Source organism: Poecilia latipinna, unplaced genomic scaffold, assembly GCF_001443285.1.
Source record: "Poecilia latipinna isolate Pla-1442-1.1 unplaced genomic scaffold, P_latipinna-1.0 Scaffold489, whole genome shotgun sequence".
Lineage (NCBI taxonomy): Eukaryota > Metazoa > Chordata > Actinopteri > Cyprinodontiformes > Poeciliidae > Poecilia > Poecilia latipinna.
The window spans coordinates 99,825-122,904 of record NW_015113105.1 but is presented as its reverse complement, the minus strand read 5'-3'; the positions used below and the strand labels follow the sequence as shown (position 1 = coordinate 122,904).

Genomic DNA, 23,080 nt, shown 5'->3' with positions numbered 1-23,080 from the left:
ATAAATCTAAACCGAGTCACATGTTTTAGGGAAACTAAACGGCAAATGCAAACTTCACAACTTACGATTAACATAATATATGAATCCTTCAGACCAGCTTTGTTCAGCTGGTCTCCTGAATCATCAAAACAAAGAAAAAAAAACAGTTTAGAAATGTTCCAGTGTGACAAAATGTGGCCGTCATACTTTCACGCAGTCAAATAAAATTCATGGAAGTATTTTCACACAGCTGAAGAGCATCCTTATTCCGGATTTTAAAGTTACACACGACTTTTAATCAGTGGCGATTCTTGATGTGGAGGATATGGCACACTGCCCAGGGAGGCATAGCCGCAGGGGCAGCGTAACTATCAAGGTGGAATAAATGTCTTTTTATTGTTTATTTGCATGTTCAGTCAATGGGGATCAGGTGATCCGTTTGTTGCGTGATGTGTAAGCACAAACTCCAGCTAGCTAATGGCTCATGGCCAGTGCTACATTGAAGGGTTACTTGACTGTTTTTAGGGGAATTTATACTGCATTTGTTCATCTTGAGTTTAACATTTAAAATGCTCTGAATAACCAAACCTGAACTTAATATTTCTAAATTGGACAGAAATTCTCTATTTCTCTTGTAAAAACACAAAGAAGAATATTTTTGAATGCTTTTTGGGCATCGGGACCTGAGATTAATACTAGAATTAAAAGCACAATGGTTAATCATAGACTTAATTATTCTACACCGATTACACTTTTTAAAAACTCTTGTGAGTTGTGACACTTTTACTCCATTATCTTTGGTACTTATAATAATTTATGTCACAAAAAATATTCCTATGCCGTAAAGAATGGATTTTTCTTTTTGGGAGTGTGTTTGTCATGGGGGGCTAAGAAAGATTCGGTAAGGGCGGCATTCTTGCTAGAACCACCACTGGCCGCAATCACTACATTATGTAATATGCTGAGCAGATCATTCCTGAGGTTTTCTGGAGCGGTCTTCTCTACAAAGCCTCAAACTCGTCCACCCTCTGCTTGGTGTTGCCCAGGCGGATCTGACGGAGGGTCTTGTACTTGTCTCGTCCGACACGGACGTTCTCAGCATGGAGCAGGTCGTTCTGGGTATTCTTGGAGTCGTGTCTAGATTGCTCCAGATCTGAGCTCAGGTCCTGCAATAAGAGTCGGGTTTGGTGATTAAGTAATGGGAAAACACGTCCTGGATCCATTTTTGTCTCATTTGTACAATAGATGGATAAGGATTTTATTTGACCTCGTGAGCTACTAAACAAAAAGTTCCTAAAAAATTTCCAAACAGCAATGTTTTATAAGTATTGTGAAAAAAGAGATTAGCTTCTAAGCTAAGATGTTAGCTTGCTTTACGTCTTAGCTTGTCTTGGCTTACAACTTACAGCTTAGCTTAGTTTACAATTTAGCTTGTCTTAGTTTACATCATAGCTTACAATTTACAATTCAGCCTGTCTTAGCTAACTTATATCTTAGCTCGTCTTTGCTTACAACGTAACTTAGATCTTAGTTTGTATAAGCTTACAACTTAGCTTACAATTTACAACTTAACTTATCTTAGCTTACAATTTACAACTTAACTTATCTTAGCTTACAACATAACTTACAACTTAGTTTATCTTATCTTACAACGTAACTTACATTTTATCTCGTCTTAGTTTGCAACTTAGCTGACATCTTACTACTTAGCTTGTCAGGCAGCTTAAATATACCTGATGAGCTTAAAGCTGTGTAGAAGTAAAATGTTTGTTTTCTCTTGTTTTTGTTTGTTTCTTTTGTCAGGAAATATTCAGATTTGAAAACACAACAGTGCTGCAAACTAAGATAAGGGTGCAAGTCGCAATATCCATCTATCATTGACACTTGAAGGTGGGTCAATTTTTAAAGCTATGGTTGCACCTTTCAAACAGCTTCCTCTGCAGCGCTTACAAAACTGCACCCACTGGAAACAACCGTGCACACTCACACCTCCAGAGAGTTTAAAATCACCATTTAACCTAACATGCGTATTTCTGGACTGTGGGAGGAAGCCAGAGGACCTGGCAAAAAAAAAAAAAAAACCCACGCATACACAGTGAGAACATTCGATCTGCACTTAGAAACACGGTCATGCTGTGAGGCAACAGTGCACACCTCTTCATCACTGGGTTGGTTTACTGCAGTCCCCAGTGAAAAGTTTGGTGCATCTATCCAATTTCAACCTTAAGATTACTGAAAGAGTGACGATGTATAGGGGGACGATTTTGTACTTTTAGGATTAAACTAATTCGACAGGAGTTTGTCTGGGTGCGTGAATGAAATTCTCGCGCCTCGCGACATGAAATGAATTCAACTGGAGGAAGAGCGGTTTGTTTGTGTCCTTGGAACCCAAGCTCACCATCAGCTGCTTCCTGAGGCGCTCGTTCTTCTCCGCCTCGGTGAGTCGGTCCTCCTCCAGGTGGTCCTCGCCGATGTCCTGCGAGTGCAGCTCGGCGCTGTAGGTGCTGTTCTCCTCGCTGTGCTCGTGGTCACTCTCGTTGTCCGAGGAGGAGGAGGAAGAGGAGGAGGACGAATGAAGGGAGCCACCGGGAGGAGCAGAGTTGGACGGGGTCCTCACACTTTGCAGCTCTTCCTTCGTCCTCAACAGGCTCTGCTCCACTTCCTCAGCCTGCAGGAACCATCGGAGGGAAACCACGTCAGCGGAGGATAGCGGAGACGTGACACGCAAACTGAAGTTACGGCTTAACGGCTCTGGGAAGCAAAGCTCGGCTTTTATAAGATTAAAAATGTTAGAAGAAAAATCAGACTATTATTTTCTGTGCATTTGTTCAGTGGGGGGAAAAAATCAAGTATTTCTTGTCCAGTTTTATTGCAAATATCTCAGTAACTCAGGAAACTTTCCAGCATAAAAGGAGAGCTTGTTTTAAGTAAATATGTATTTAATATTGATGAAAATGTCGCAGTTCCACTGACAGATTATTTCACTTAAAACATGGGGGGAAATGTCTTGCTGTAAGCGACAAAACCTGCTGGTGGCACTTGTATTTTTTAAATAATTATTGACTTAAAATAGCTCTTGTATCTTGCTGAAAAGTTATTAGTAAGTTATTTGTGTCTTATTTCAAGTGTAATGACATATTTGAGCAAAACAATTTTGTGTTTTTGCACAAAAACAATTTTTTTTAATGTCTTGATCTAGAAAAACAATCTCAACAACAAGAATGGAATATGGGAAAAAAATGTAATTGAATTAAAAGTAATCCAAATTAAATGCCACTCGTGACACAAAAGGCTTTAAATAAAATAAAAGCAAACTCAAAATGCTAATAATAGTATGGGTTGGACATACATTTTTTTTATATATTTTAAAAGGTTTTAATTTATCAAAGAAGCTTTTTGTTTCATGCCAAACCCACCTGCTGTGTTACTAATACAATTCAATTCAACTCAGAAACATTTTATTGACCCTAAGGAAAACTTTTATGTTGTTGTAACTCATATTAATTCAAAACTTTTCAGAGTTTTTGTAGAACATCCTAGTAGTTTTAGGATACAACAAAAAAGTTTTTTTTTCCTCTCGTTTTATAGGTTTTATAGTTTTTTTTCTGTCTTACAAAAACAACCATTTGATGTGAAGACAGCGTCTAATTGTTGCTATGGAGACTCTGGGATACCGCACTTTCCTACAGTTCCTAAACAGTTTTGCTTTGACTCCAGAAAAATGAAAAAATGTAGATATAAATATAGAAAAATAAATTATTTGTCTTGCATATATAAGATGTTCTCTTGTCTTTCCCACTTTAATGTGGAATTAATAGATATTTTTTGCACATTTTACTAAAATACGTTGAAGTTTTTGTACCTAATTATAGAAATTTTGGGAGATTTTTTTTAAACTCAGTTTTACCAAAGAATGGAGTTTTTTTGGGGGGTTTTTTTTCCACTGATCTCTCACAGATACCAGAGGGAGGAAAGTGTTTTATTGGGACCTTTTTTTCCACCTGATCTCCTGACCGTCTTGCCTTGACCGCCGGTCAGAGCGCTCACCTTCATGTGCCATGTCTCAGCTTCCTCCTCCTTGGCTCTCTTGGCCTCCTCCAGCTCAGTGATCTTGGCCGTGTACTCGGCCAGCTCCGCAGCCTGAAGCAGGAACAGCGCGAAGCGACTTTAGTCAGGCAATTTAAAAGACAAAAAAAAACAAAAACAAAACAAAACCACACACACACACCAAAAGAAGTAAAATAATACAACACTTTTGTTGGTGTGGAGCTTCACCCTAAATCCTCAGGTTGGACTTTAGCAGAAGCAGAAGCAGACGCTGAAAGCGTTCGTACTTCCATCGGGATTGGTTCACTTGTGCGCTGCACACTCACCAGCTGCTCCTGGCTCTTCATCTGCTCCTCGGCTTGCCTGGCCAGCTCCTCCTTGGCAATTATGGCCTCCATCCTCTCAGCCTCCAGCCGGGCCGCCTCCTGCTCCACCCTCCTCCTCTCCTCCTCCAGCCTCATGGCCCGGTCCAGCTGCTCCTGAAGATCTGCGGGGCCAGGCAGGCACACGGGAAAATCTATTAGGCACCGCACGTCGGCGAGGCGCTTTGGGAAGGTCTTATTTTTTCTTCCTCTGAATATGTGTTTCTGTTTCTGTTTTGGTGTGGATTTCAACGTCTCATATTGATATTCTTTAAGAATATCTGCTTAAAGAAGAGCTGACAATCTGTGTCTGTCAAATGGAGGGACAGCAGAGGGCAGTAAAATCATTTTTGCACGGCGACATTAAGAGAGAGAGAAACAAAAAAAACCGGTCTGTAGGCTGACTCTGAGATTTTTTTTTTTGTCTTTTCTTCTTGGGAACATTTTCTGAGCCCGGCTCGTATTTAGACAGCTTGTGTGTGACGTGGTGCGCCCCACCTCGCTCCGCTCTCTTAGTAGTCTCTTCAAACTCGTAGAGCTTCATCATCAGCTCCTGCTTTTCTCTCTCCATCTGCTGCTTCTCCCTCTCAATGTTTTCTCTCTTCTTCTTCTCGCCTTCCAGCTGATCCCTGCAGGACACACACACACACACACAAAGCAAAAAAAGAAAAAGAAAAAGTCAAGATCACACACATTAATCACCCACATCCTATACAGCGCCTTATAAAAGTATTCATATCCGCTTTTCATAACTTGTCATTATATAACTACATTTAAAAAAAAAAAAGTATCTAATTTACGGTGAAATACCGGTAGCTGTGGTTGTCAGAATTTTACCATAAATAAAATTTATTGTAAAATTTTATTTACAGTATTTACATAGCTGCTGGTATTTTACCGTAAATTAGACACTTTTTTTTACAGTGTAAACTAGCAACAAGAAAACTCATTGTTCAGATTTGATCACGTTTCTTTGCTATTCCACGTCACACTTGGTCCGTCACATAAAATTCCTGTCATATACAATCAGACTTGTGGTCGTAATTTACGGAGGACCAATCCGGCCATGATTTAAGGATAAATGCAGAAATGAATAAATGACTCATTAAAATAATCACCAGGTCAAAAACGCAGCATGGCATTTAAACTGGTGGACAACAAAATAATAAATATAACAGATTTTGTATGATAATTGATTAATTAGTTAAGCATAAATATTACTGTTAACATTTTTAAGCTTTGTAATTTTTGTCTACTTTATGCATACATAAAAAAATAAAATAAAATAAAGTAAAATAAAATAAAATAAAATGAAATAACAAAGCATGCAAAATCAAGCGCTGCGCCTACTTTCTTCAGACTAGACTTTGGCTACTATGCAAGAATCCGAGGAGGTGACGCTGTTCCGATCTGTTTTTGACATTTTCAGGTGCATTTATAATTTTGTCGCTTTTAATGCCACGCAAATTTACTTGTCAAGCCGCTTTTTTAGCTCCGTAATTACTTTAATGAGGCACTTGTACGTTTCTCTATTTATTCTTAATTGTGGCAGGATTGGTCCTCCGTAAGCAAACCGGTCAAATGTGAAGAAGTGGTCTTGTCTACCTCTCCATCTTCTTCTGGAGCCGTTCCTGCTTGGCCTGAGCCTTCATCTGCTGGACCTCGATGTTGTCAGCCATGCGGCGGCGGGTGTACAGGATGTGGTTGCCCTTAGCAAGCTGCATGATGCTCTTGTGGATGCGAGGTTGTGTCCCGTGAAACATGATGGGCTTCCAAAGGAATGAAAATGCAAACGTTACACAAGTCTAAAAAGTTTTCTTCCTTTCTACCTTCCCCCCAGCCCCATCTAATGTTTCAGTATTTGGCATGTAAAGACGTATTTAATTACTTGTTACTTGTGGAAATACTCACTGGAGATTTTTTGTCAATGGGCTTGATGATAAATTTCTTGGTGTCAAAAGAAACATTTCCAATTTCATTCCAGGGGAATCCAATTTTTGGGGTGAGCCTGGAATATGTTAAAAAAAATTAAGTTCATGTTGTAGTTAGGCAGAGAAATAGGTCAATGTACTCTTACAGTCAACATCCACAGAGGTCAGTGTGTTGAGTAAAAAACATGAGGGTGAGAAAGGAAAAGGTCAGCGGCAGAGATTTGAGCTCTGGTCTGTTGCCCTCGCCGCTACAAGTATGAAGTTAAGAACACCATAAAAATGCGCACAGTCTGATGAAACAATACGACTTTCAAGGTTTCCCCCAGAAAACCTGCTAAGCCCGGTGGTTGGGTGCAAGGACAGTCATTCATCAAGCGGCCCGTCGTGTTTTTGAGTTAAAAAATGTTTAAAGTTGACAGGAAATGTTAAAATATCACTTCATAATAATGTTATTAAAAGACTGAAAGATTAATACCTGAACACTAGCTGCAAAGTTTTAAAAATTCAAACATTTAACAAAAGACTTTAAAAAATAAGCAATGTTCAGCCTGGTGGGGGAANAAGTAAAGCCTGGCGGCCCGCCAGGCTTATAATATAACCCTGAGCTTTTGAAGTTAACAATGATAATACAAATAAAATAAGCAGCAAAAGAAAAAAGAAAAAAAAAGAATATAAATAAAGATTTCTGTAATAAAGTCCTGAACTGTGGGTTTTACCTGTCATCCTTTGGATAGATGTTGATCCCTAGCGCGTCCACGCCCAGCCATAACTCTGTGCCCTTCTTGTTTCTGATCTCAAAGTAGGTGACGCCGTACATTTCCAGATCCTGAGCGATCTTCAGGTACTCGATGATTGCATCTTCCCTGTTTGGAGTCACAAAAACGTTTGCTCAGAGGCATTTTTTGCTGCAAGACGTTAGACATTGACACGTTTTCCCACTGAATAACGAAAAGGACGATCTAAACTGGAAATAACCCCAGATTTTCCTCGTCTCTTCTTGAGCGTTTGTGTCGTTTTTCGCTAAGAGCTGCGGCATGTTGCGTCCTGCCAGGTAGCTCAATTCAGAATGGATGAACAGAGTTTAAATGCTTGACACCGACCACACTGATGTTGCAGTGACGATTGTCATTTAGTACTCTGTTGTATTAAATAAGAAAAGTAGAGTCCAAGGGCTCAAAGTAAGATTTTCTAAAGTTTATGCATGAATTTTACAACAGTGTGGGATGGGGGTTTAATTGTGAGAGAACTAAGCATATTGTGTTGAACATCCTCCAAAATTTGATAAAGTATGTGTATTTTTTTTGATACTGTGTGTCTATTGGGATGAAGGGCGAAGAAGTCACAGTTTAACTGTATCAGGACTCTATATCTCACTTTAGCTACCACATTACAATTAAATTTGATTTATTTTTTACAAATTTAAGGATAAACTAAAGTAGGACAAGCAGCCATCAGTTGGAGCCACTTCACTCCTGCAGCATACCGAGGTGAGTGAATATTTGCATACAGAGAATCTGCATAGAGCAGTAGGAGTAACAATTACTAATAAATATTAGAAGAACATTTTATTGTCCACTTTCAAAACTCTTCTTAAAACACATTTCTATTCTTTGACTTTTAACATACAACTTTGCTCTTATTTCTGTTTTAGCGTTTCATTCATTTTATTGTTGTGCTTTTATTTTGTCCGTTCCATATTTTGAAGGTTCATTTGATTTCATCTGTACAGAACTTTGTCGAGTGTGTTTTTGTTTTAAAGTGATTTATAAATAAGTAGTAGTAGTAGTAATGTTATCATTGGTTCATTTCTGACATATATTTTAAGAATAGTATCAAATTTAGCCAACTTTGTTTTAGCTCCAAGTTTAAAAACCAGTACAATCTGCTAGCTGATTAGCTCAGTCGCATTTTTTAGCAAAGCAAGCTAACAACAATGTGCCTTTAAAAAATGTAGCAACGAGCACATAAACAGGATTTATGTAGTTCTCTGTGCGAGAAACAAATAGGCAGAAATTAAACAAGAGGGTTTTTTTCCCCCCCTCTTGTGTATAACAACGCTTTACATGAAGGCAGCCATATTGGATTTTGGTTGGGAGTTTTGGAGAAACATGACTTTCCCGGCCTGCATTTCTCCTTCTGCCAATCTTCCTGTTAAATTCCAAAAATTTGTCATTTGAAATGTCAATTTCTTCAAAGTCATGCAGTTCATATTAGATTTCTTTTTCTCTTTGTTGAGTCTTTTTTTGACTCAACAAAATAACACAACAAACTGAAAAAAAAAACTTTATTTCCCTTACATAACTCTAGATATAAACAAATGATCTAAAACACTGACCTATAAAACCTGAGTTTCAGGGAGCACAGTGCTGTCAGATTCAAAAAGAATCTTAAAGCGGACATGTTTTCTGTATCCAAAAACAAGAATAAACAACAAAAATATAATTTGAAATTTGCACCATTTCATGACCTTACATGTTAATTGTATCTGCCACATATAAATCAGAACATAAAGGTAAATTTCCCTAACTGATTGCAGTCTGGTAAATTTACTGTCGCACAAGAAAAATGTGTGTATGTTAAACAATATAAGTGGAAGATGAGAATGTTTGACATTTTATTTGAAATATGTAGGTTTTTTGTTGTTGTTTTTTTTTGCTTTTGCTTTGTTTAAACATAGAAACGTCACTCAGTCTTTTACTCACTTCAGCATGGTTTTGTGCTCCTCGTGCCAGACCTGGATTCTGTCTTCCCACTGCTCCTTTGACAGCTTGTGTTGATCCAGCACTCTAAGAGAAGAGACAAGCTGTCAGAGAGTCACACGGCTCAAAGCGGGATCATTCTGTGTGTGCACACAGAGCTACGTTACACACACGCTGCAGGCACCGGAGGCCCGTTCCTTTTTTTTTTGCTAGGTCTTAAATTAGCAACAGTGGCTGATGATCACCTAGCATGATTTTGGAGCATATGCAGAAAAAAACAAAAACAAAACTATGTCTCAGAAGGGAACATTGACATTTAATGAAGTCCAAGTTTGACATGTTTCTGTATCTTGCGTATCATTAAGGATTCCAAAACTGCATAGAATTTTAAGTAACGAGATGCAATGTTGTAACATAAATGACTTTTTTACTACTGTTTTACTGTAAACACTGTAGAGCAATAAAATAGTCATTGGCATCCTGCCATGTAACACATAGGGGACCATCTGCATAAAGGCGTTCTGCACTGCAAAAACGCAAAATCTTACCAAGTGTTTTTGGTCTAGTTTCTAGCGCAAGTATCTTAGTTCACTTGCAATACTATACTGTACTAATGCTCAAGTTTCAAGTACCAGTGGAGCCAAAAAAAACCAAAAAAAAAAACAAAGTTAAAAGTGACAAGAGTAAAGGTTGGCTGAAAAAACATAATTATCACTTACTTTAACAGGACCTTGAAATGGAGAGCTTTTACAGCTTATTATGACAAGCTGTACAGCTTTTACAGCTTATTATCTCAATTATGTTGAGATAATTTTCTTTTTTTTTTTTTGCCAGGTTGCAATACATCATTCTGAGGAACGTGATTTTGGAGGAACCCAACACATTGATAGATAAGGGTCCTATTTTAAGCTCATCTGATAGTTTTTATTTATTTACTTAAATTGTTGATATGACATGAATACTTAGGAGATATTGACTTTTATGTTACTTAACAATGTTGTGGGACTGTCCTCTGACTAAATATCTGGAACAAATATGACACCCTGTGTGTAAACGTGTTTGTTTGTTGTTGACTCACAAACCAAAAGTCTTGTTCTAGTTATCAAAAATACAAAAAAAGAAGAAAAAAAAAAGAGAGGAAGTTTAAGACTTAAGACCCAATCCTTAAGTCTGAACCTGCATTTAGTTAAACCTACACATATTTGGTATTCTTGGAAACGCTAAGACTGTTGGCCAGATGATTAAAAAGCATTCGAGCTGCAGGAAACATTTGAGTTTCTGCCCAAAGTCTGCAGGACAGACATCAGCATCCCACAGTTTCCCACAGATCGAGCTCACCTCTTAGGGAGCAGACGCTCCGAGGAGAGGTATCCCCGCCGGTGCACCGACTTGTTGTACTCGCCGTACTTCGCCTGCACAGCGTAGGAGGCCAGCAGCACAGCGGTCTCTGGGGGACAGTAGATCTCGTCAGACAGGATGTGGTCCTTCACCTGCAGGAAGAAGAGCTTCCTGGTGATGTCCTGGATCAGCTCCTCGTCCACGTCCTCGGGATAATACTGGACCCGGAATTTGAACTGCAGGGGAGTCTCGTTCTTCACGTTCTGCTCCGTCACCTGCACGGACAGCGAGGGCGTGGGGGTTAAAATGTGCCAAAGAAAGGGGGAATGCTCATGAATGAACCCCCCCCCCCTCCAAAAAAAAAAGCAGCATTAAGTAGACGTTAGTTAATATACAGCTGGACACAAACAAGGAATTCACTTCAATCCATCAAAATATGTGCTTGTTGTTAAAGTTGTCCACCTATTCCCCAAAAACTACATCTAATCGCACTGAAAAAAGCTCCTACACACAAGATTTGTTAGTTTATTTAGAGCATGTTTGGAAATTAAATATAAATTAAATATAATCAACAAGTATTTCAGAACACCTCAATCTTAAGTTCAAAATAAGGTAGGAGGAAGTATAAACCCTCACACAGTACCTCAGGGACGAAACTGTTAGCGTAGCTTTTAAGCTAACAGCCAGACTTTTCTGTTAGATCAATCAAACTCTGATTAAACATAAGTTTACACCCAACTAACATGTCGTGATCAGCTTTTCTATTTATTTTGCTATTTTGAGAGACCCGACCAATCAAAACACGAGGCTCCACTCAGAAATCTGTCTGATGACGTCACATAAGTGATGACAGTTCAGTTTGTTTTGTTGTTATCTACATTTTTTGTAAAGCAAATTACTCCTTCAGAGTTGATTTCTTGCATTCTGTAACGTCGGCTCGTCTTCGGTCCCGCGCCTCTTCTGATGTCATCGCAACGCAATCTTTATTTATTTAATTTTGAGTGTGTTTCTTTTAAAAGCGCACCACTGAGTCCTTAATATATGGAAGCAGAGAGTCGATGTTTTCCGGATATATTTTTTCCACCAATGGTTTTCTTGAGACAACGAATTAATCTCCAGAAAACCACATGCCGTTGTTTAACACACACAAACAACAACAACAACAACAATCATCTAGTGATTAACGCGCTATCTCGAGAAACCCATAGGGTTTAAAACGCATATGCTGAAATAGTCCGCTCTAGGCTTCCGTACATATGTCGTTATCCAGGTGTGATATTATTAGACCCTACAGCCAGGTTACTTCTCCACGGCTGAGTCATCTTAGTCAGATAAAGAGTTTAAAATATTAGTGGAAAGTGAAACTTAAATCGTTTTTTGATGCATAAAAATATCACTGATGTTCTTGATAGCTGGTAATATATACATGTATTTTTAAATAAGGTAATAAAATAAGCATCAACTTTAAATATATGGCATTGAAACAAAGTACTAGTGTGTTGCAATGAAGAATGTAAACATTAACTCATGTATTCTCATGTGCTCTCTTTTTTTAAACCAACAAAAGAAACAAAATCATTAAAAAAAAGAAAAAATTTAAACTGGCCCATATTGTAGCACTAAAAAATCTGACAGAACAAAACCCACTTTCTTGTCTTCTGCCAGCCACGAGACAAGTCCTCTGTTGTCCACAAACTGAAGGCCGAAGTACCAAATCTCACGGAGGCCAATCGTCCTGACAACCTGACGGCAAGACACAAAAACAGGAGAAGAGTGAGGACTTCTCTCTACTGTCCACAAGACAGGCATATAAACCAGGTACTTTAAATATAAAAAGCGTCAGCTGAAACATTGCGATCTTTCTCACAGTGTTTCTGATTGATTCGGTCTTCGAAACAAATGATCAAACTCCAACCATTGGTCAATTTTCCCTCTATCGACTTAAGAAAAGCATCCCCACAGCTTGACTGCTAAACCAGTGTGGTGGCACTGCTATCTTACCAAGTATTTTTGTCGAACCTCTAGAGCAAATATAAGACTAAAAGTTACTTTTAAGTTATTTTGGTCTTAATTCAAGTGCATTAAAATATTTGCACCAGAGACTATTCAGAGTGTTTTAGCACCCTGGTGTACATCGTCAGTTTTCCACCATAGTTGTACTATAAAAAGTTCAATTTTTATCTCATTGACCATTTTTTGCTAGCTCAGCTTCATGACATGCTAACTGGAGATTTTTATGGCCTTTCTGTCCACAATAGATTCCTTCCTATCACATTTGTATAAAGTCCAGATTTCAGTCTCTCGGCAGATCTTCCAGAATAATGATCACCTTGATTACCTCTCTGATTAATGCCCCGTTTGCTGTCTCGACTGCTGAGTTTACTGGTCATTATGATGCTATGTGTTCACCCTTTTGTTGCCATCAGTTTGATTTTGTTTTTGCTTAGAGGTAAGCTTTATTTTTGCATCACGCACATAAAAATAATCTTTCAGTCCACCCCAAAACCACTTGTGGTTAACAGAAAACGTTGTTGTTCTTAGATGTGTGCTTTTGCCGACTGCAGCATACAGACCTGTTCAAGCAGCTGCCTTCCTTTGGTGTTGCCTCTAAAGGAAAACTCCAGCTCTGCGTCCATTGTAGTGACGCGAACATTGACCTGCGGTAGAAAAAGGGCAATTTACTGATTACATTCATGGCAAAAAATAAAATAAAAAATTCTGTTTGGATGGGCATAACCTGTTTTCTTTCCAATGATTTCTTTATTTTCATTCTTTAAACCACAAATGTGTCTAAATCTGCCTAAATTCTGTGTTTGGCTGCATTCACATCCACAAATGGAAAACATAAATAACGGACCGATTTGCTGAAAGCACACCCTTAATGTGGATCTGTTAACCGGATTATTCATAAACCATAATTGCTCACTATCTCATTAGACTTTAGACCAGCCATGCGAACATGAGGGTGAATATCATTGTACTTGCTTCTTGCACGAAGGCATTGCGAGATCAGCCTGTGTTGCAGCAAACAGTATTGAAACTGAGTTTGTATAAAAATGGATTTCCACAAATTGAAAAAAAAGAGGTTTGGTTTTGATTAACTGGTTTAAAAAAAAACAGCACAAGAACATAGATTGGAATGGGGTTTGTAGCACATACAGAACAGTTTTATGAAGTTACACCAGAATACACCCTGACTGCCATAAAGATAAACACACTAAAGGTTGGGCAGGAACCAATGGAACATGCAATTATGGAACCATCACTAGCCTTTTAAATTGTTTCCACCTTACATGATCACATGTATGAGATAACATCTTTATCTGGTATCTTCATAATGCATTTGTCATTCTAGCAAACACGGGCCGGGATTTTAAACTCCTGCAATGTGATGGCAAAAAGCACAAGAGAATATACATATACCACAATAGTATTGGAAAAATATATTTTTATGCCGAAGAAAATCCTCACGGGATCATTAATACACGTAAGACATATTTGAATTATTAAGTTTTGTTCAATTTCCAGAGCAATAGTTGCGCTTCCATTACAAATGGACGCGAATCTTTGTCTATATTTTACTACTGTCGAACAAACAGAATTTCGCTTTTCCATTTCACATTAAATTAAAATCACGCGAATACGCTTGTTCGCGCGATAAGACATTAAAAATCATGGCAGTGAGTGAGCGACAGACATAAACACTTACAAGAGATCTATTCGTAATTCAGCCATGGCTCTAACGCTCATCATCTATCAACCATCAGACGAAACGTCGGCGTCTCATTCTGGCATTGGAGTGACAAGTCCCTTCGGGGTATGTCAAGAATTATGTGCGCCTTTGTCGATGTGCAATTCAAAATCTTTATTATTGCAGCGACCAGCTTTTAGCAGGTTTCCACATTTGTTCTCAGTAGGCTCTTTGCACGTCAGCTTCCGTGTTCGGGGAATAGCGGCTCGGTCGTTTCTGGTCTATTGAAAATGGCATTTTACACTGGGTGCTTGACCAAGGTAACAATTAATGATACACATTGATATGGAGCCCCAACAAGTAAGCTGGAGAAAGGTTTTAAGATGTACGCCTCGTTATTATACATTCACGGATACGAAGGTGAGTTTTACTTTCTTTAAACTTTGTGGCTAACATTAGCTTTAGTTTATGCTAGTAGGCAATATTCTCTGACATTTTTCTTGTAAAATTGTGCTATTTAAGTATCTAAACATTTTTATCCGTTCTAACGGACAATGTTTTTACCTTATTTTGTGTTTATTGTTGTTAATGTCAAACAGAGACCAAGTAACTGGGGAGATTACGGTTTGGGCTTTTTGCTTCTGAAGCACAAGGAATCACAACAAGCCCCGTAGCTTAAAAGTACGGCAGCACTGGTGTCAGAGTTTGAGTTCAGCTGACTGTTCAGGTTCAGAGTTGTTGCTTTTAGAAAAGTATGGCCGTGCTCCTTAAGGTCTCTGTGTTATTTCGTTTCATTACTTTTGCATGTTTCTTGTTTAGAGCTCAAACCGGATGTTGTTTACAGCATTGTGTACGGGCGGATAAGTTGCTCGGCTGTCTGGCTCTGGTCTGCTCTCTCGTTCCCATACACTCCCTCTTTCAGGCCGAATACAGAAGTGATTCCATGGAAGTAACACAGGGACGGCTCCTTTATTTACCATCCGGCTTCCCCCGGTAGTTTTAGGCTACTGGAGTGAATGAAGGCTGCAAACTTTGCTGTGCGGCTTAGCTTTAACTGATAATGACAAATATTTACAAGCTACCGTTTTTTCTTAATTCAGGTTTGTTTGGAAATCCATGAAAACTTAAAAGCATGTTATATTTGGAAGACAATAATGTTCCTGGTACTGCTTTATTTGCTTCTAAAATATGACTTTGTCTTTTCTAGCTGCCATGGTAACTCAAAGCGGAAGCAAGAAAGCCGCATTTTGCTCCATGCGATGTTAGCGCCGTACGTGCATAGCGCCAGTTGTGACTTTGCAAAAAATGAATGCATTTTTTTGATTGCTTACTCAAATCAAGCCAGAAGGCAAGTAATGAAATATGTTTTCAGCATTTTCTAGACCAGGATATTAAACATAAAAGTATTTGTCAAGGCTGTCTCCTTGCAGTGTCAATAAAAGTACAACCATAGGTCCTGTTGTAAAGTGTGGCTTGACCCATCTTATCAGCTTCACGCTGAACACTTGAGTAACTTTTACTTGAAGACTTTGAGACTCATGAATCATTAGAGATTCTGTTGTGTTAGTTTGATCAACCATTTCTGACCATTTTGAAACCACACAGTCAAGATTTGCTGGTGAATGTCATTCTGTTCTTTTTTTTTTCTACTATATATTTTTTTTTTTTTTTTCCTCATTGGTGGAAACAAAGACACAATCAACAGTCGTACAGTCAGCCCTACATCAATCCAAGGACAAAAATTAGAAGAGCATGCTTTTGGCATTTCCTTATTTAGTTGAAATAAAATTGTTTATGCATTTTCTGGCATACTTCTTCCTACTTAATAAAAATGTTCATCTTGTCCAGATTCAAAGAAAAGGCGCATCTTTCTTCCATTCTGAAAACAACCGTCTTTGTGTTGTACCGCCCACTTTTTATTATTGGTTTTTTGCCCGAAGCCAGAAGAATTTGGCGAATGTCATTATTGTCTCAAAGAAATCATTTATATATATCATTTATATCATCACTAGTTTTTTTTTTTTTTTTTTTTTTTCATTACGTGGATGACCATATTTAACCCACAGGCAAATTCATTGAGTTCAAGTAACACTTGGAGGGTAATTCAGAGTCAGGAATGTGTGCAGCATGGGTCAAACTCTACATTTGGTTAATGAGTAAATGACAAGAAGGATCACTGGCTCTTGGTAAAACTTACAACAGAAAGAAGCAAAGAAAATATCATCAGCGTAAAAAAGTCGGGTGCAATTCCACAATTCCGACTTGTTTTTGTTCTTACACTGGTCATCATAAATGATTTATTGAAGCATTACGAGCAGGGTTTGATTTCTACAGAACCTCAATGTGCTGTTTTCAAACCAGGAAGAAGACGTGTGGCTAAAGCAATAAGTAATAACGTGTCTTAAAACAGCAGGAATCCTACCTGTTTGGGCATCTTGGCTGTGGTCTGTGGCTCCTATCAGAGGAAAGTGTATCCCAGGCTGACCGAGGCTGCAGTGGCCAACTCCCAGCAGAACCTCCACCTGATAAAGACAGCCTCTCACGGGCGAGCCCAGGGGCAAGACTTGTGTCCTTTGAACTCAGGAGATCGCTCGCGGAGATGTGGGAGGACCGACTTTGGCACCAAACCGACGGATTTACCTTCGGTGTGACAAAAAGCTCCACCCGTAGGAGATCACCTGTGTCAGTGCCCAATACCTCCATGTGACCTTTGATCGGAGAGCGCCGGGCTACAAAACCACTGGCCGTGCTATTTCTGTAGCTTGTTTGGAGATGAAGGAAATGGATCGGCATAACAGCAGGTGGAGGGTTTACAGTGTTGTTGGTCCGCATATTGCTCACACTGAGATAAATCTTGGTCGTATGACTGTGTTTCACCAAGCTGCTCAACCTAACCTGTTACCAAAATTATTCTTTCTTTCTAAAAAGCTCAAAACTGCAGTAACTAAGAGATATGTTTTTTTTGTTTGTTTTGTTTTTTTACATATTTGTTGAAACTGTCACCATGTCGTGACAGTATATTAGACGGAAAATGTGTGGGAAAAAAGTGTATCTCCTCCACTTCCTCCTTGAGCTACTATTGATGTCTGAACAAATGTACCACTCCCGGTCTAAAGCAACCAATCAGAGTCAGGAGGAGTGTTTTTAGCACTGTCAATCACACTCATGAACGTTAAATGTGCTAATAGCATAGCAACAACCCACTGTTACTAGAAAAACGGTTTATCCCATCTACATTGGTCAATGCTAGCTATGCTAACTAGCATTAGCATTCACAACCAGTTCTGCTAGCAGGGAGAGAAGCTGTATCATAGGAGAGAGCAATGTGGGGGAGTGGAGCAGTGCATGATTGACACCGCTAATGTAACCAGATCCTTTCTGCCTTGGACTGGTTTTATTGAATGATCAGAGCCGTGACACGGGATTTCTTTAAAATGGATGGTTTCTCGATTTATTCTGACAAGAACAACAAACAGAAAACAACCGTGTTACAGGTTGCCCGCTCCAAGTCCTACACAAAACAAAAGTACAAAACATAACATTTTATGTAATTATAACAAAAGAGAAATACAACCAGGTTACACTAAGACCCGCCTCCGGGCCCTAATTGGTTGTTTCTGGTTAGCACTGGGAGAACGAAGAGGAGCTCATTTTATTCACATGTCTCATACCTTATTGTCACGACACAGTGACAGTCTTAACAAATATATTTAAGAATATATTTTTAATGAAAGCTACATGAAAGATTTAAGAAAGTTGTACCTTAAAATGGCTAACCTTGTTACTTTTGTGCTTTTAAACTTATTAGCCATCTTTAATACTGCGGGTCATAATGGTTTGGTGTCAAGTTTAGAACAAGTACAACCCTGCCCAGATTTAAAATTATAGTATCTCACAAATATTTATTAAATTTTTTTTTGTGGGGTCCATATTTGAGGACCCCAAATATATTTTGACTTAATGTTATTTTTAGATAATCTGCCACCCATCTGATTTACAAGCCCATTCAATAAATTAGAATATTATTGAAATGTACAAATGTGTGAAAACATGGTGAAACACATTATGTAGATTAATTACATGCAAACTGGTGTTTTCCAACCTTTATTTCTGTTAATTATGATGACTTTCCACTTACAGTTAATGAAAACATGACATTTAAAATTAGAATACTACATCAAACCAATAAAAAGAAAAAAAAAATATTGTGCAGAATGTAGAACAGTGTGCAATCCTAAAGGTTGTTTTCAAAAGCATATAGTCACTTTATTGAAAGTGACTATATGTGATGATCTCCCAACACCTTTAACAGGATTCCAGCCCTGTGAAGCTTACAGGAAATTGTCTGTGCTGTAAACAACCATCCCTCACTGCAGAGAGATGAGCGCCGAGCTGAACTTAATTTGGTATTTGGGAGCGAGGCCAACGCGGAGTGAACAAATTCAAATTGTAAAATCACTTAACAACTCCTCCTTGTGTTTGCTGGTTAGGAATCCAAATGGGAGAAATCCCAGACTGTCCCTGTGAGACGAGATTTGAATTGAGCGGAGTTGCACAGGAAGCCAACACCCAGGCTAAGTTTATGTAAGTTATCCCAAGAAATCTGGCGTGAAAGAAAAGAAAACTCGACCCACTTCTGGAGAAAATGAGAAGCCTATTTTGTCTTTTTAAGAAATCTTTTAAAGATGGCATGATCTAAATGAATGACCTGAGGATGTCACTCGTGTTGACATGGTTCCAGGATGGTAAAGCTTTCAGATTTATAAGGATACTAATTAAAGAAGTCTTGTATAACCTCTTTGTCTAAATCAGTTCAATTTGGGCTTATTTAATCCCCAACTCTGATGATCTCTTCCACATTCTCTGCTCTCTGGCCTGAGCCTTCAACTACTGAACCTCGATGCTGTCGGGCTCTTTGCGGCGACAGTACAAGTGGTAGCCCATAGCAAGCTCCAAGATGCTCTTGCATTTGTGAGAACCTTCTTCAGGGTACACCTGCAAAATCTACAAAAAAAAAAATCTTCATGAAACACTGCTCAACTTACAAAGGGAATTGAAAACCCTGTTAGTCCGTTAACTACGATGGCACATCAGGATCATTGCAGATAGAAAAAAAAGGAGGAGTAGATTTCCACCGAAAGCCTCTGAAATTCTTGAGACTAATTAAAGAAAAACAAGATTTCGGAGTAGGTTGAAAAGAAAGGAAACTCAGAAATATTTAATTAATCTCAGAAAAATTCCAGGAAAAAATTTTTTTTTTGAGACTATTCTCAGAAATTTTGTCAAAAAAAGAAACATTTCAGAAATTTGGGTGGTGGGGAGGAGGGGGGGTCTTGGAGATTCCTGAATGGACATTTAGAGATTTTTTCTAAATTTCCTGGAGTTTCAAAAGCTTTTTCGAGACAATAATCTCAACATTTCTGCATTCTTTTGCTAGAAAATGTTTTGACTTTCAAAATGTGGAAATTTCCTTATTTTTATCCTAGAAAATTTCTGAGACTAATATCAAAATTCCTGAATTCTTTTGGTGGAAATTTTCTTCCTTTTTTTTTTCCCTAATATGCCATCACAGTTAACACATTAGACAGATCATAGGAACCACTATGTACTTACAGGGACTCTCTTTCCCATCGTAGTGATGTTCAATTTCTTAGAGTCGTAACTTACTCTTCTGATTTCATCCCACAGAAATTGACTCAAAGGGGTTAATCTAGAAAAATACATAATTTTAAGACAGCTGAGTGAAACAAGCAAATGCATTGTGAAAACAACATTTGGGGATGTTGAATCCTTGCCATAGCGAAATGAAGAGGATTGTGTCAACGGCCTTTTGGAACAACTGTCAGTGTGGTCAAATGTGCAACTCAAACGGAAAGGGCAACCGAGGTCAATGACTGAGGTTTCAATGCTAGTTTGTTGACCTCATGTCCACAACTGCATGTAAACACGGCCGAATGCTATTAATATGTTCAGTTAGTGATGTTGCAATTATAATGTAGCTTTTGCACAGCAGAAACTAAATATATAGGCCAGCTAACTGTCTTACTTGTTGTCTTTTGGGTAGATTTTAATACCAAACGCATGCACTCCCAGCCACAGTTCTGTTTCTTCTTGTCCTTCATCTTGAAGTAAGTAACACCAAACATGTCCAGCATTTGTGCGATCTTCAGGTACTTGATCACAGCCTCTTCCCTGTTTTAGTAAGACATATTCATATTTTGGGGTGTGCGGTGGTGGCACAGAGGTTAAGCACAACTCACATATGGAGGCCTTAGTCCTCGACACAGCTGTCGCAGCTTCGATTCCTGGCCTCAGCAACCTTTATTGCATGTCTTCCCCCTTCTCTCTCCTGTCAATTAACTATCAAATAAAAGCCACAAGAGCCAAAAAAAATCTTTTTGTTTTTTTTGAGCAGAAATCTTAGCATTTTGCACTTGCGATGCTAGCTTGAGGAGCGATTATTCTTCTTTTGGGTTTTATTGGCGGTTGGCAAACCAACTTATGGTGCATTTACCGCCCCCCATAGACAAAATAGTTATTACCCATGGGTTATAATATGTCTATTTGGATCTATGTTATTTATGTCTATACCGCCACCTACCGGACAATCTTGAGGAGGATTTAGCTCCTCGAGCTAGCATAGCAATTTTGACAATGAACCAATTAGAATGAGATAGTCAAATAACGTTTCAATTAGTTATTTTAACTTATATATATATATTTAAAAATATATATAAACAGATTTGATTTGATGATTTTATATCATTATACACACAGACACACACACACATATATATATATCTACATATATGATTTTGACAAACAAATTTCATGAATTCATTTATTAAAAATGACTTTCGTAAACAAGATAAAATGATTTAATAAATAGATAATTTTAATCATCATTCTTCCAGAATATATATTTTTGAATTATTCCCTCAAACTTTCTGAGACCCCCTTAGCGCCCTCTGGTGGGCCCCCACTTTAACAGATGCTGATCTAAATGATTCTAAGCAGGTGTTTTCTCGTTACTTCAGGTATCAAATTATTTATGAAGTCTGTTAATGTGTCAGTGAATTCACAGGCGTAATGCATAGTAGGTGGTTACTCACTGGTTGCTCTGCTCATACTTTTCTGCGCATGAGTCCAAGATCTTGGCAGCATCTGGAGGGCAGCAGATATTTCCTGAGAGAATGTCCTCCCTCACCTGCAGGAAGAAGAGCCTCCTGGTGACGTCTTGGATCAGCTCCCTCTCTGTATCCTCTGGGTAAAACCGAACTCTGAGCTTTAACTGCAGGGAACTCTGATTCTTTGCAACCCGAGCCAACACCTACACAGAAGATTAAAAACGCAGATTAAAGATTTAAGCATGCAGTGGTAAACGAGGAAATGAGATATAATAATAATAAAAAAAATAAAGACAGCATAAATAATAAGTAGCATGCTGATCAAAAACCAGGGATGAATGGTGAATTGAGCTACAATGGAGCCAGACTTAAATGTAATCAAGGTTCTACTCTGAGGCAAGTCTGGCAGTAATTTAAAATCAAAATCAAGTGTTTTTAAAACACAATAAAAAAGCTTGTAAATACGCTAGATGTATTTGTAGCTAATGCTTTTTATTCAGGGGCACTGAAAACAGATGTGCACCACACCTTTCAGATTTTTGTTTATAAAATGTTTGGGAAAACCTGTCCCATATTACTTTCACTTTGATAATTATGCACTACTGTTTACTAATCTTTCACATAAAATGGCATTAAGATCATATTGAAGTTTGTGGTTGAAATGTGAAAAAAAGAGAGTTCAATATTGGAATGATAATAATAAAACATAATTTAGAGTTGCAAGTTACATGCTTTTAACATTCTCTCCGTCTTATTTTTAACACTGGATAAATTAAGTGATGAGGCTTGCCCTATTTTCCTGTTGTAACTGTTTTAGCAAACGACTCGAATGGAGTTGCGCTCAAAGTTCTGCAAAGTTCTGGAAAAGCGCGATTCGGAAGGCAGCGTGCATCGCAAAGGAAGGCAGTTAAACAAAATGTTTAATGTCTGTTGTCAGAAATGGATGAATCAACAATATTTATGAACCAAAACATGCAAGACAACATCTCACTTTCTTCTCAAGGTTCAGCCACTTGGTGATTCCTTTGCTGTCGGTAAACTGAAATCCAAAGTACCAAATCTCATCCAGGTCGATGGCCTTGGCAACCTGAGAAATAATTACATACAGAGAGAAACATGGTGACAAACACAGAGCTCAAATAGCTAGCTTAAAATGCAGAGTATCAGGTAAAAATTGGATATTTGTTAAAATATGTTGGTATTAAATCAGTGCTGTGCACCAGAGTGTTTGGAAAGTGGGAATATTGTGACTTTTGCTTTCTACTTCCTTACAAATAATAATGTGCAAATACAATTTTAGAGATTTCAAGCCAACTCTACCGCATTCTTTTAACACGTTTTTAACCACACATGCATACTTTAGCCTTTTTTAAATGTATTAGAAAACATATTTCATGTTTTTATGTCAACATAAAGAACATTGACATTGTTTTGAGATCGTATGACTGGATGAGCTTTTCAGTGTGTCAGTTTTAAATGCAAACTCAACAGTGGAGCTAAAACAGGAAATAAAACATTTCCATTCCCGTTTTTTGGTTGGAGGTTTTTCTTCCATACAGCTGAATATTCTTGGCCTAATTTTTCTGTATCCTCCAAATTACACATAGCAACAATATATCCCAAGTTGAATTGGGAGGAAAAATAACCCAACATCTGCCTGTAAAATATAAAAACTTGACAATAGCTACATGTCTTTTTTTATTACACGTGATTTATTGCATTTCTAATGCTGTTTTTAAATGTATTAATCTTGAGCATTTGTGGTCTGTAACTTCTGCTTTTTTTTTTTTTTTTTTTGCACCATAAGAGCCTTGTTTATCGTTTCAATATACAGTTGTGGTCAAAAGTGTACATACACTTGTAAAAAATCATAATGTTATGGCTGTCTTGAGTCTTCAATAAGTTC

At 38.1% G+C, this 23,080-nt stretch overlaps 2 protein-coding genes across 2 annotated transcripts in view; both read right to left on the bottom strand.

The window, feature by feature from the left end:
- Window positions 1–365: 365 nt before the first annotated feature.
- Window positions 366–16,935, bottom strand: LOC106952044 (ezrin-like). Its single transcript, XM_015039901.1, has 13 exons — window positions 16,470–16,935; window positions 12,930–13,013; window positions 12,004–12,099; window positions 10,357–10,631; window positions 9,022–9,105; window positions 7,036–7,182; window positions 6,300–6,396; window positions 5,994–6,157; window positions 4,887–5,017; window positions 4,353–4,513; window positions 4,027–4,119; window positions 2,378–2,647; window positions 366–1,145 (listed from the first exon to the last, which is right to left on the bottom strand). Exons 1-13 carry the CDS (start codon window positions 16,479–16,481, stop codon window positions 981–983), a joined length of 1,779 nt encoding a protein of 592 aa, XP_014895387.1. The 5' UTR covers window positions 16,482–16,935; the 3' UTR covers window positions 366–980.
- A 1,163-nt stretch (window positions 16,936–18,098) lies between these two features.
- The window catches only part of LOC106952046 (ezrin-like), a 9,949-nt gene continuing 4,967 nt past the window's right edge, over window positions 18,099–23,080 (bottom strand). The window contains exons 2-7 of the mRNA XM_015039906.1: window positions 22,166–22,261; window positions 21,255–21,377; window positions 20,094–20,239; window positions 19,661–19,757; window positions 18,409–19,051; window positions 18,099–18,377 (exon numbers count right to left, since the gene is read on the bottom strand). Coding sequence (XP_014895392.1) covers window positions 18,935–19,051; window positions 19,661–19,757; window positions 20,094–20,239; window positions 21,255–21,377; window positions 22,166–22,261 — 579 coding nt within the window. The 3' untranslated portion in view covers window positions 18,099–18,377; window positions 18,409–18,934. The remainder of the gene's footprint in view (window positions 18,378–18,408; window positions 19,052–19,660; window positions 19,758–20,093; window positions 20,240–21,254; window positions 21,378–22,165; window positions 22,262–23,080) is intronic.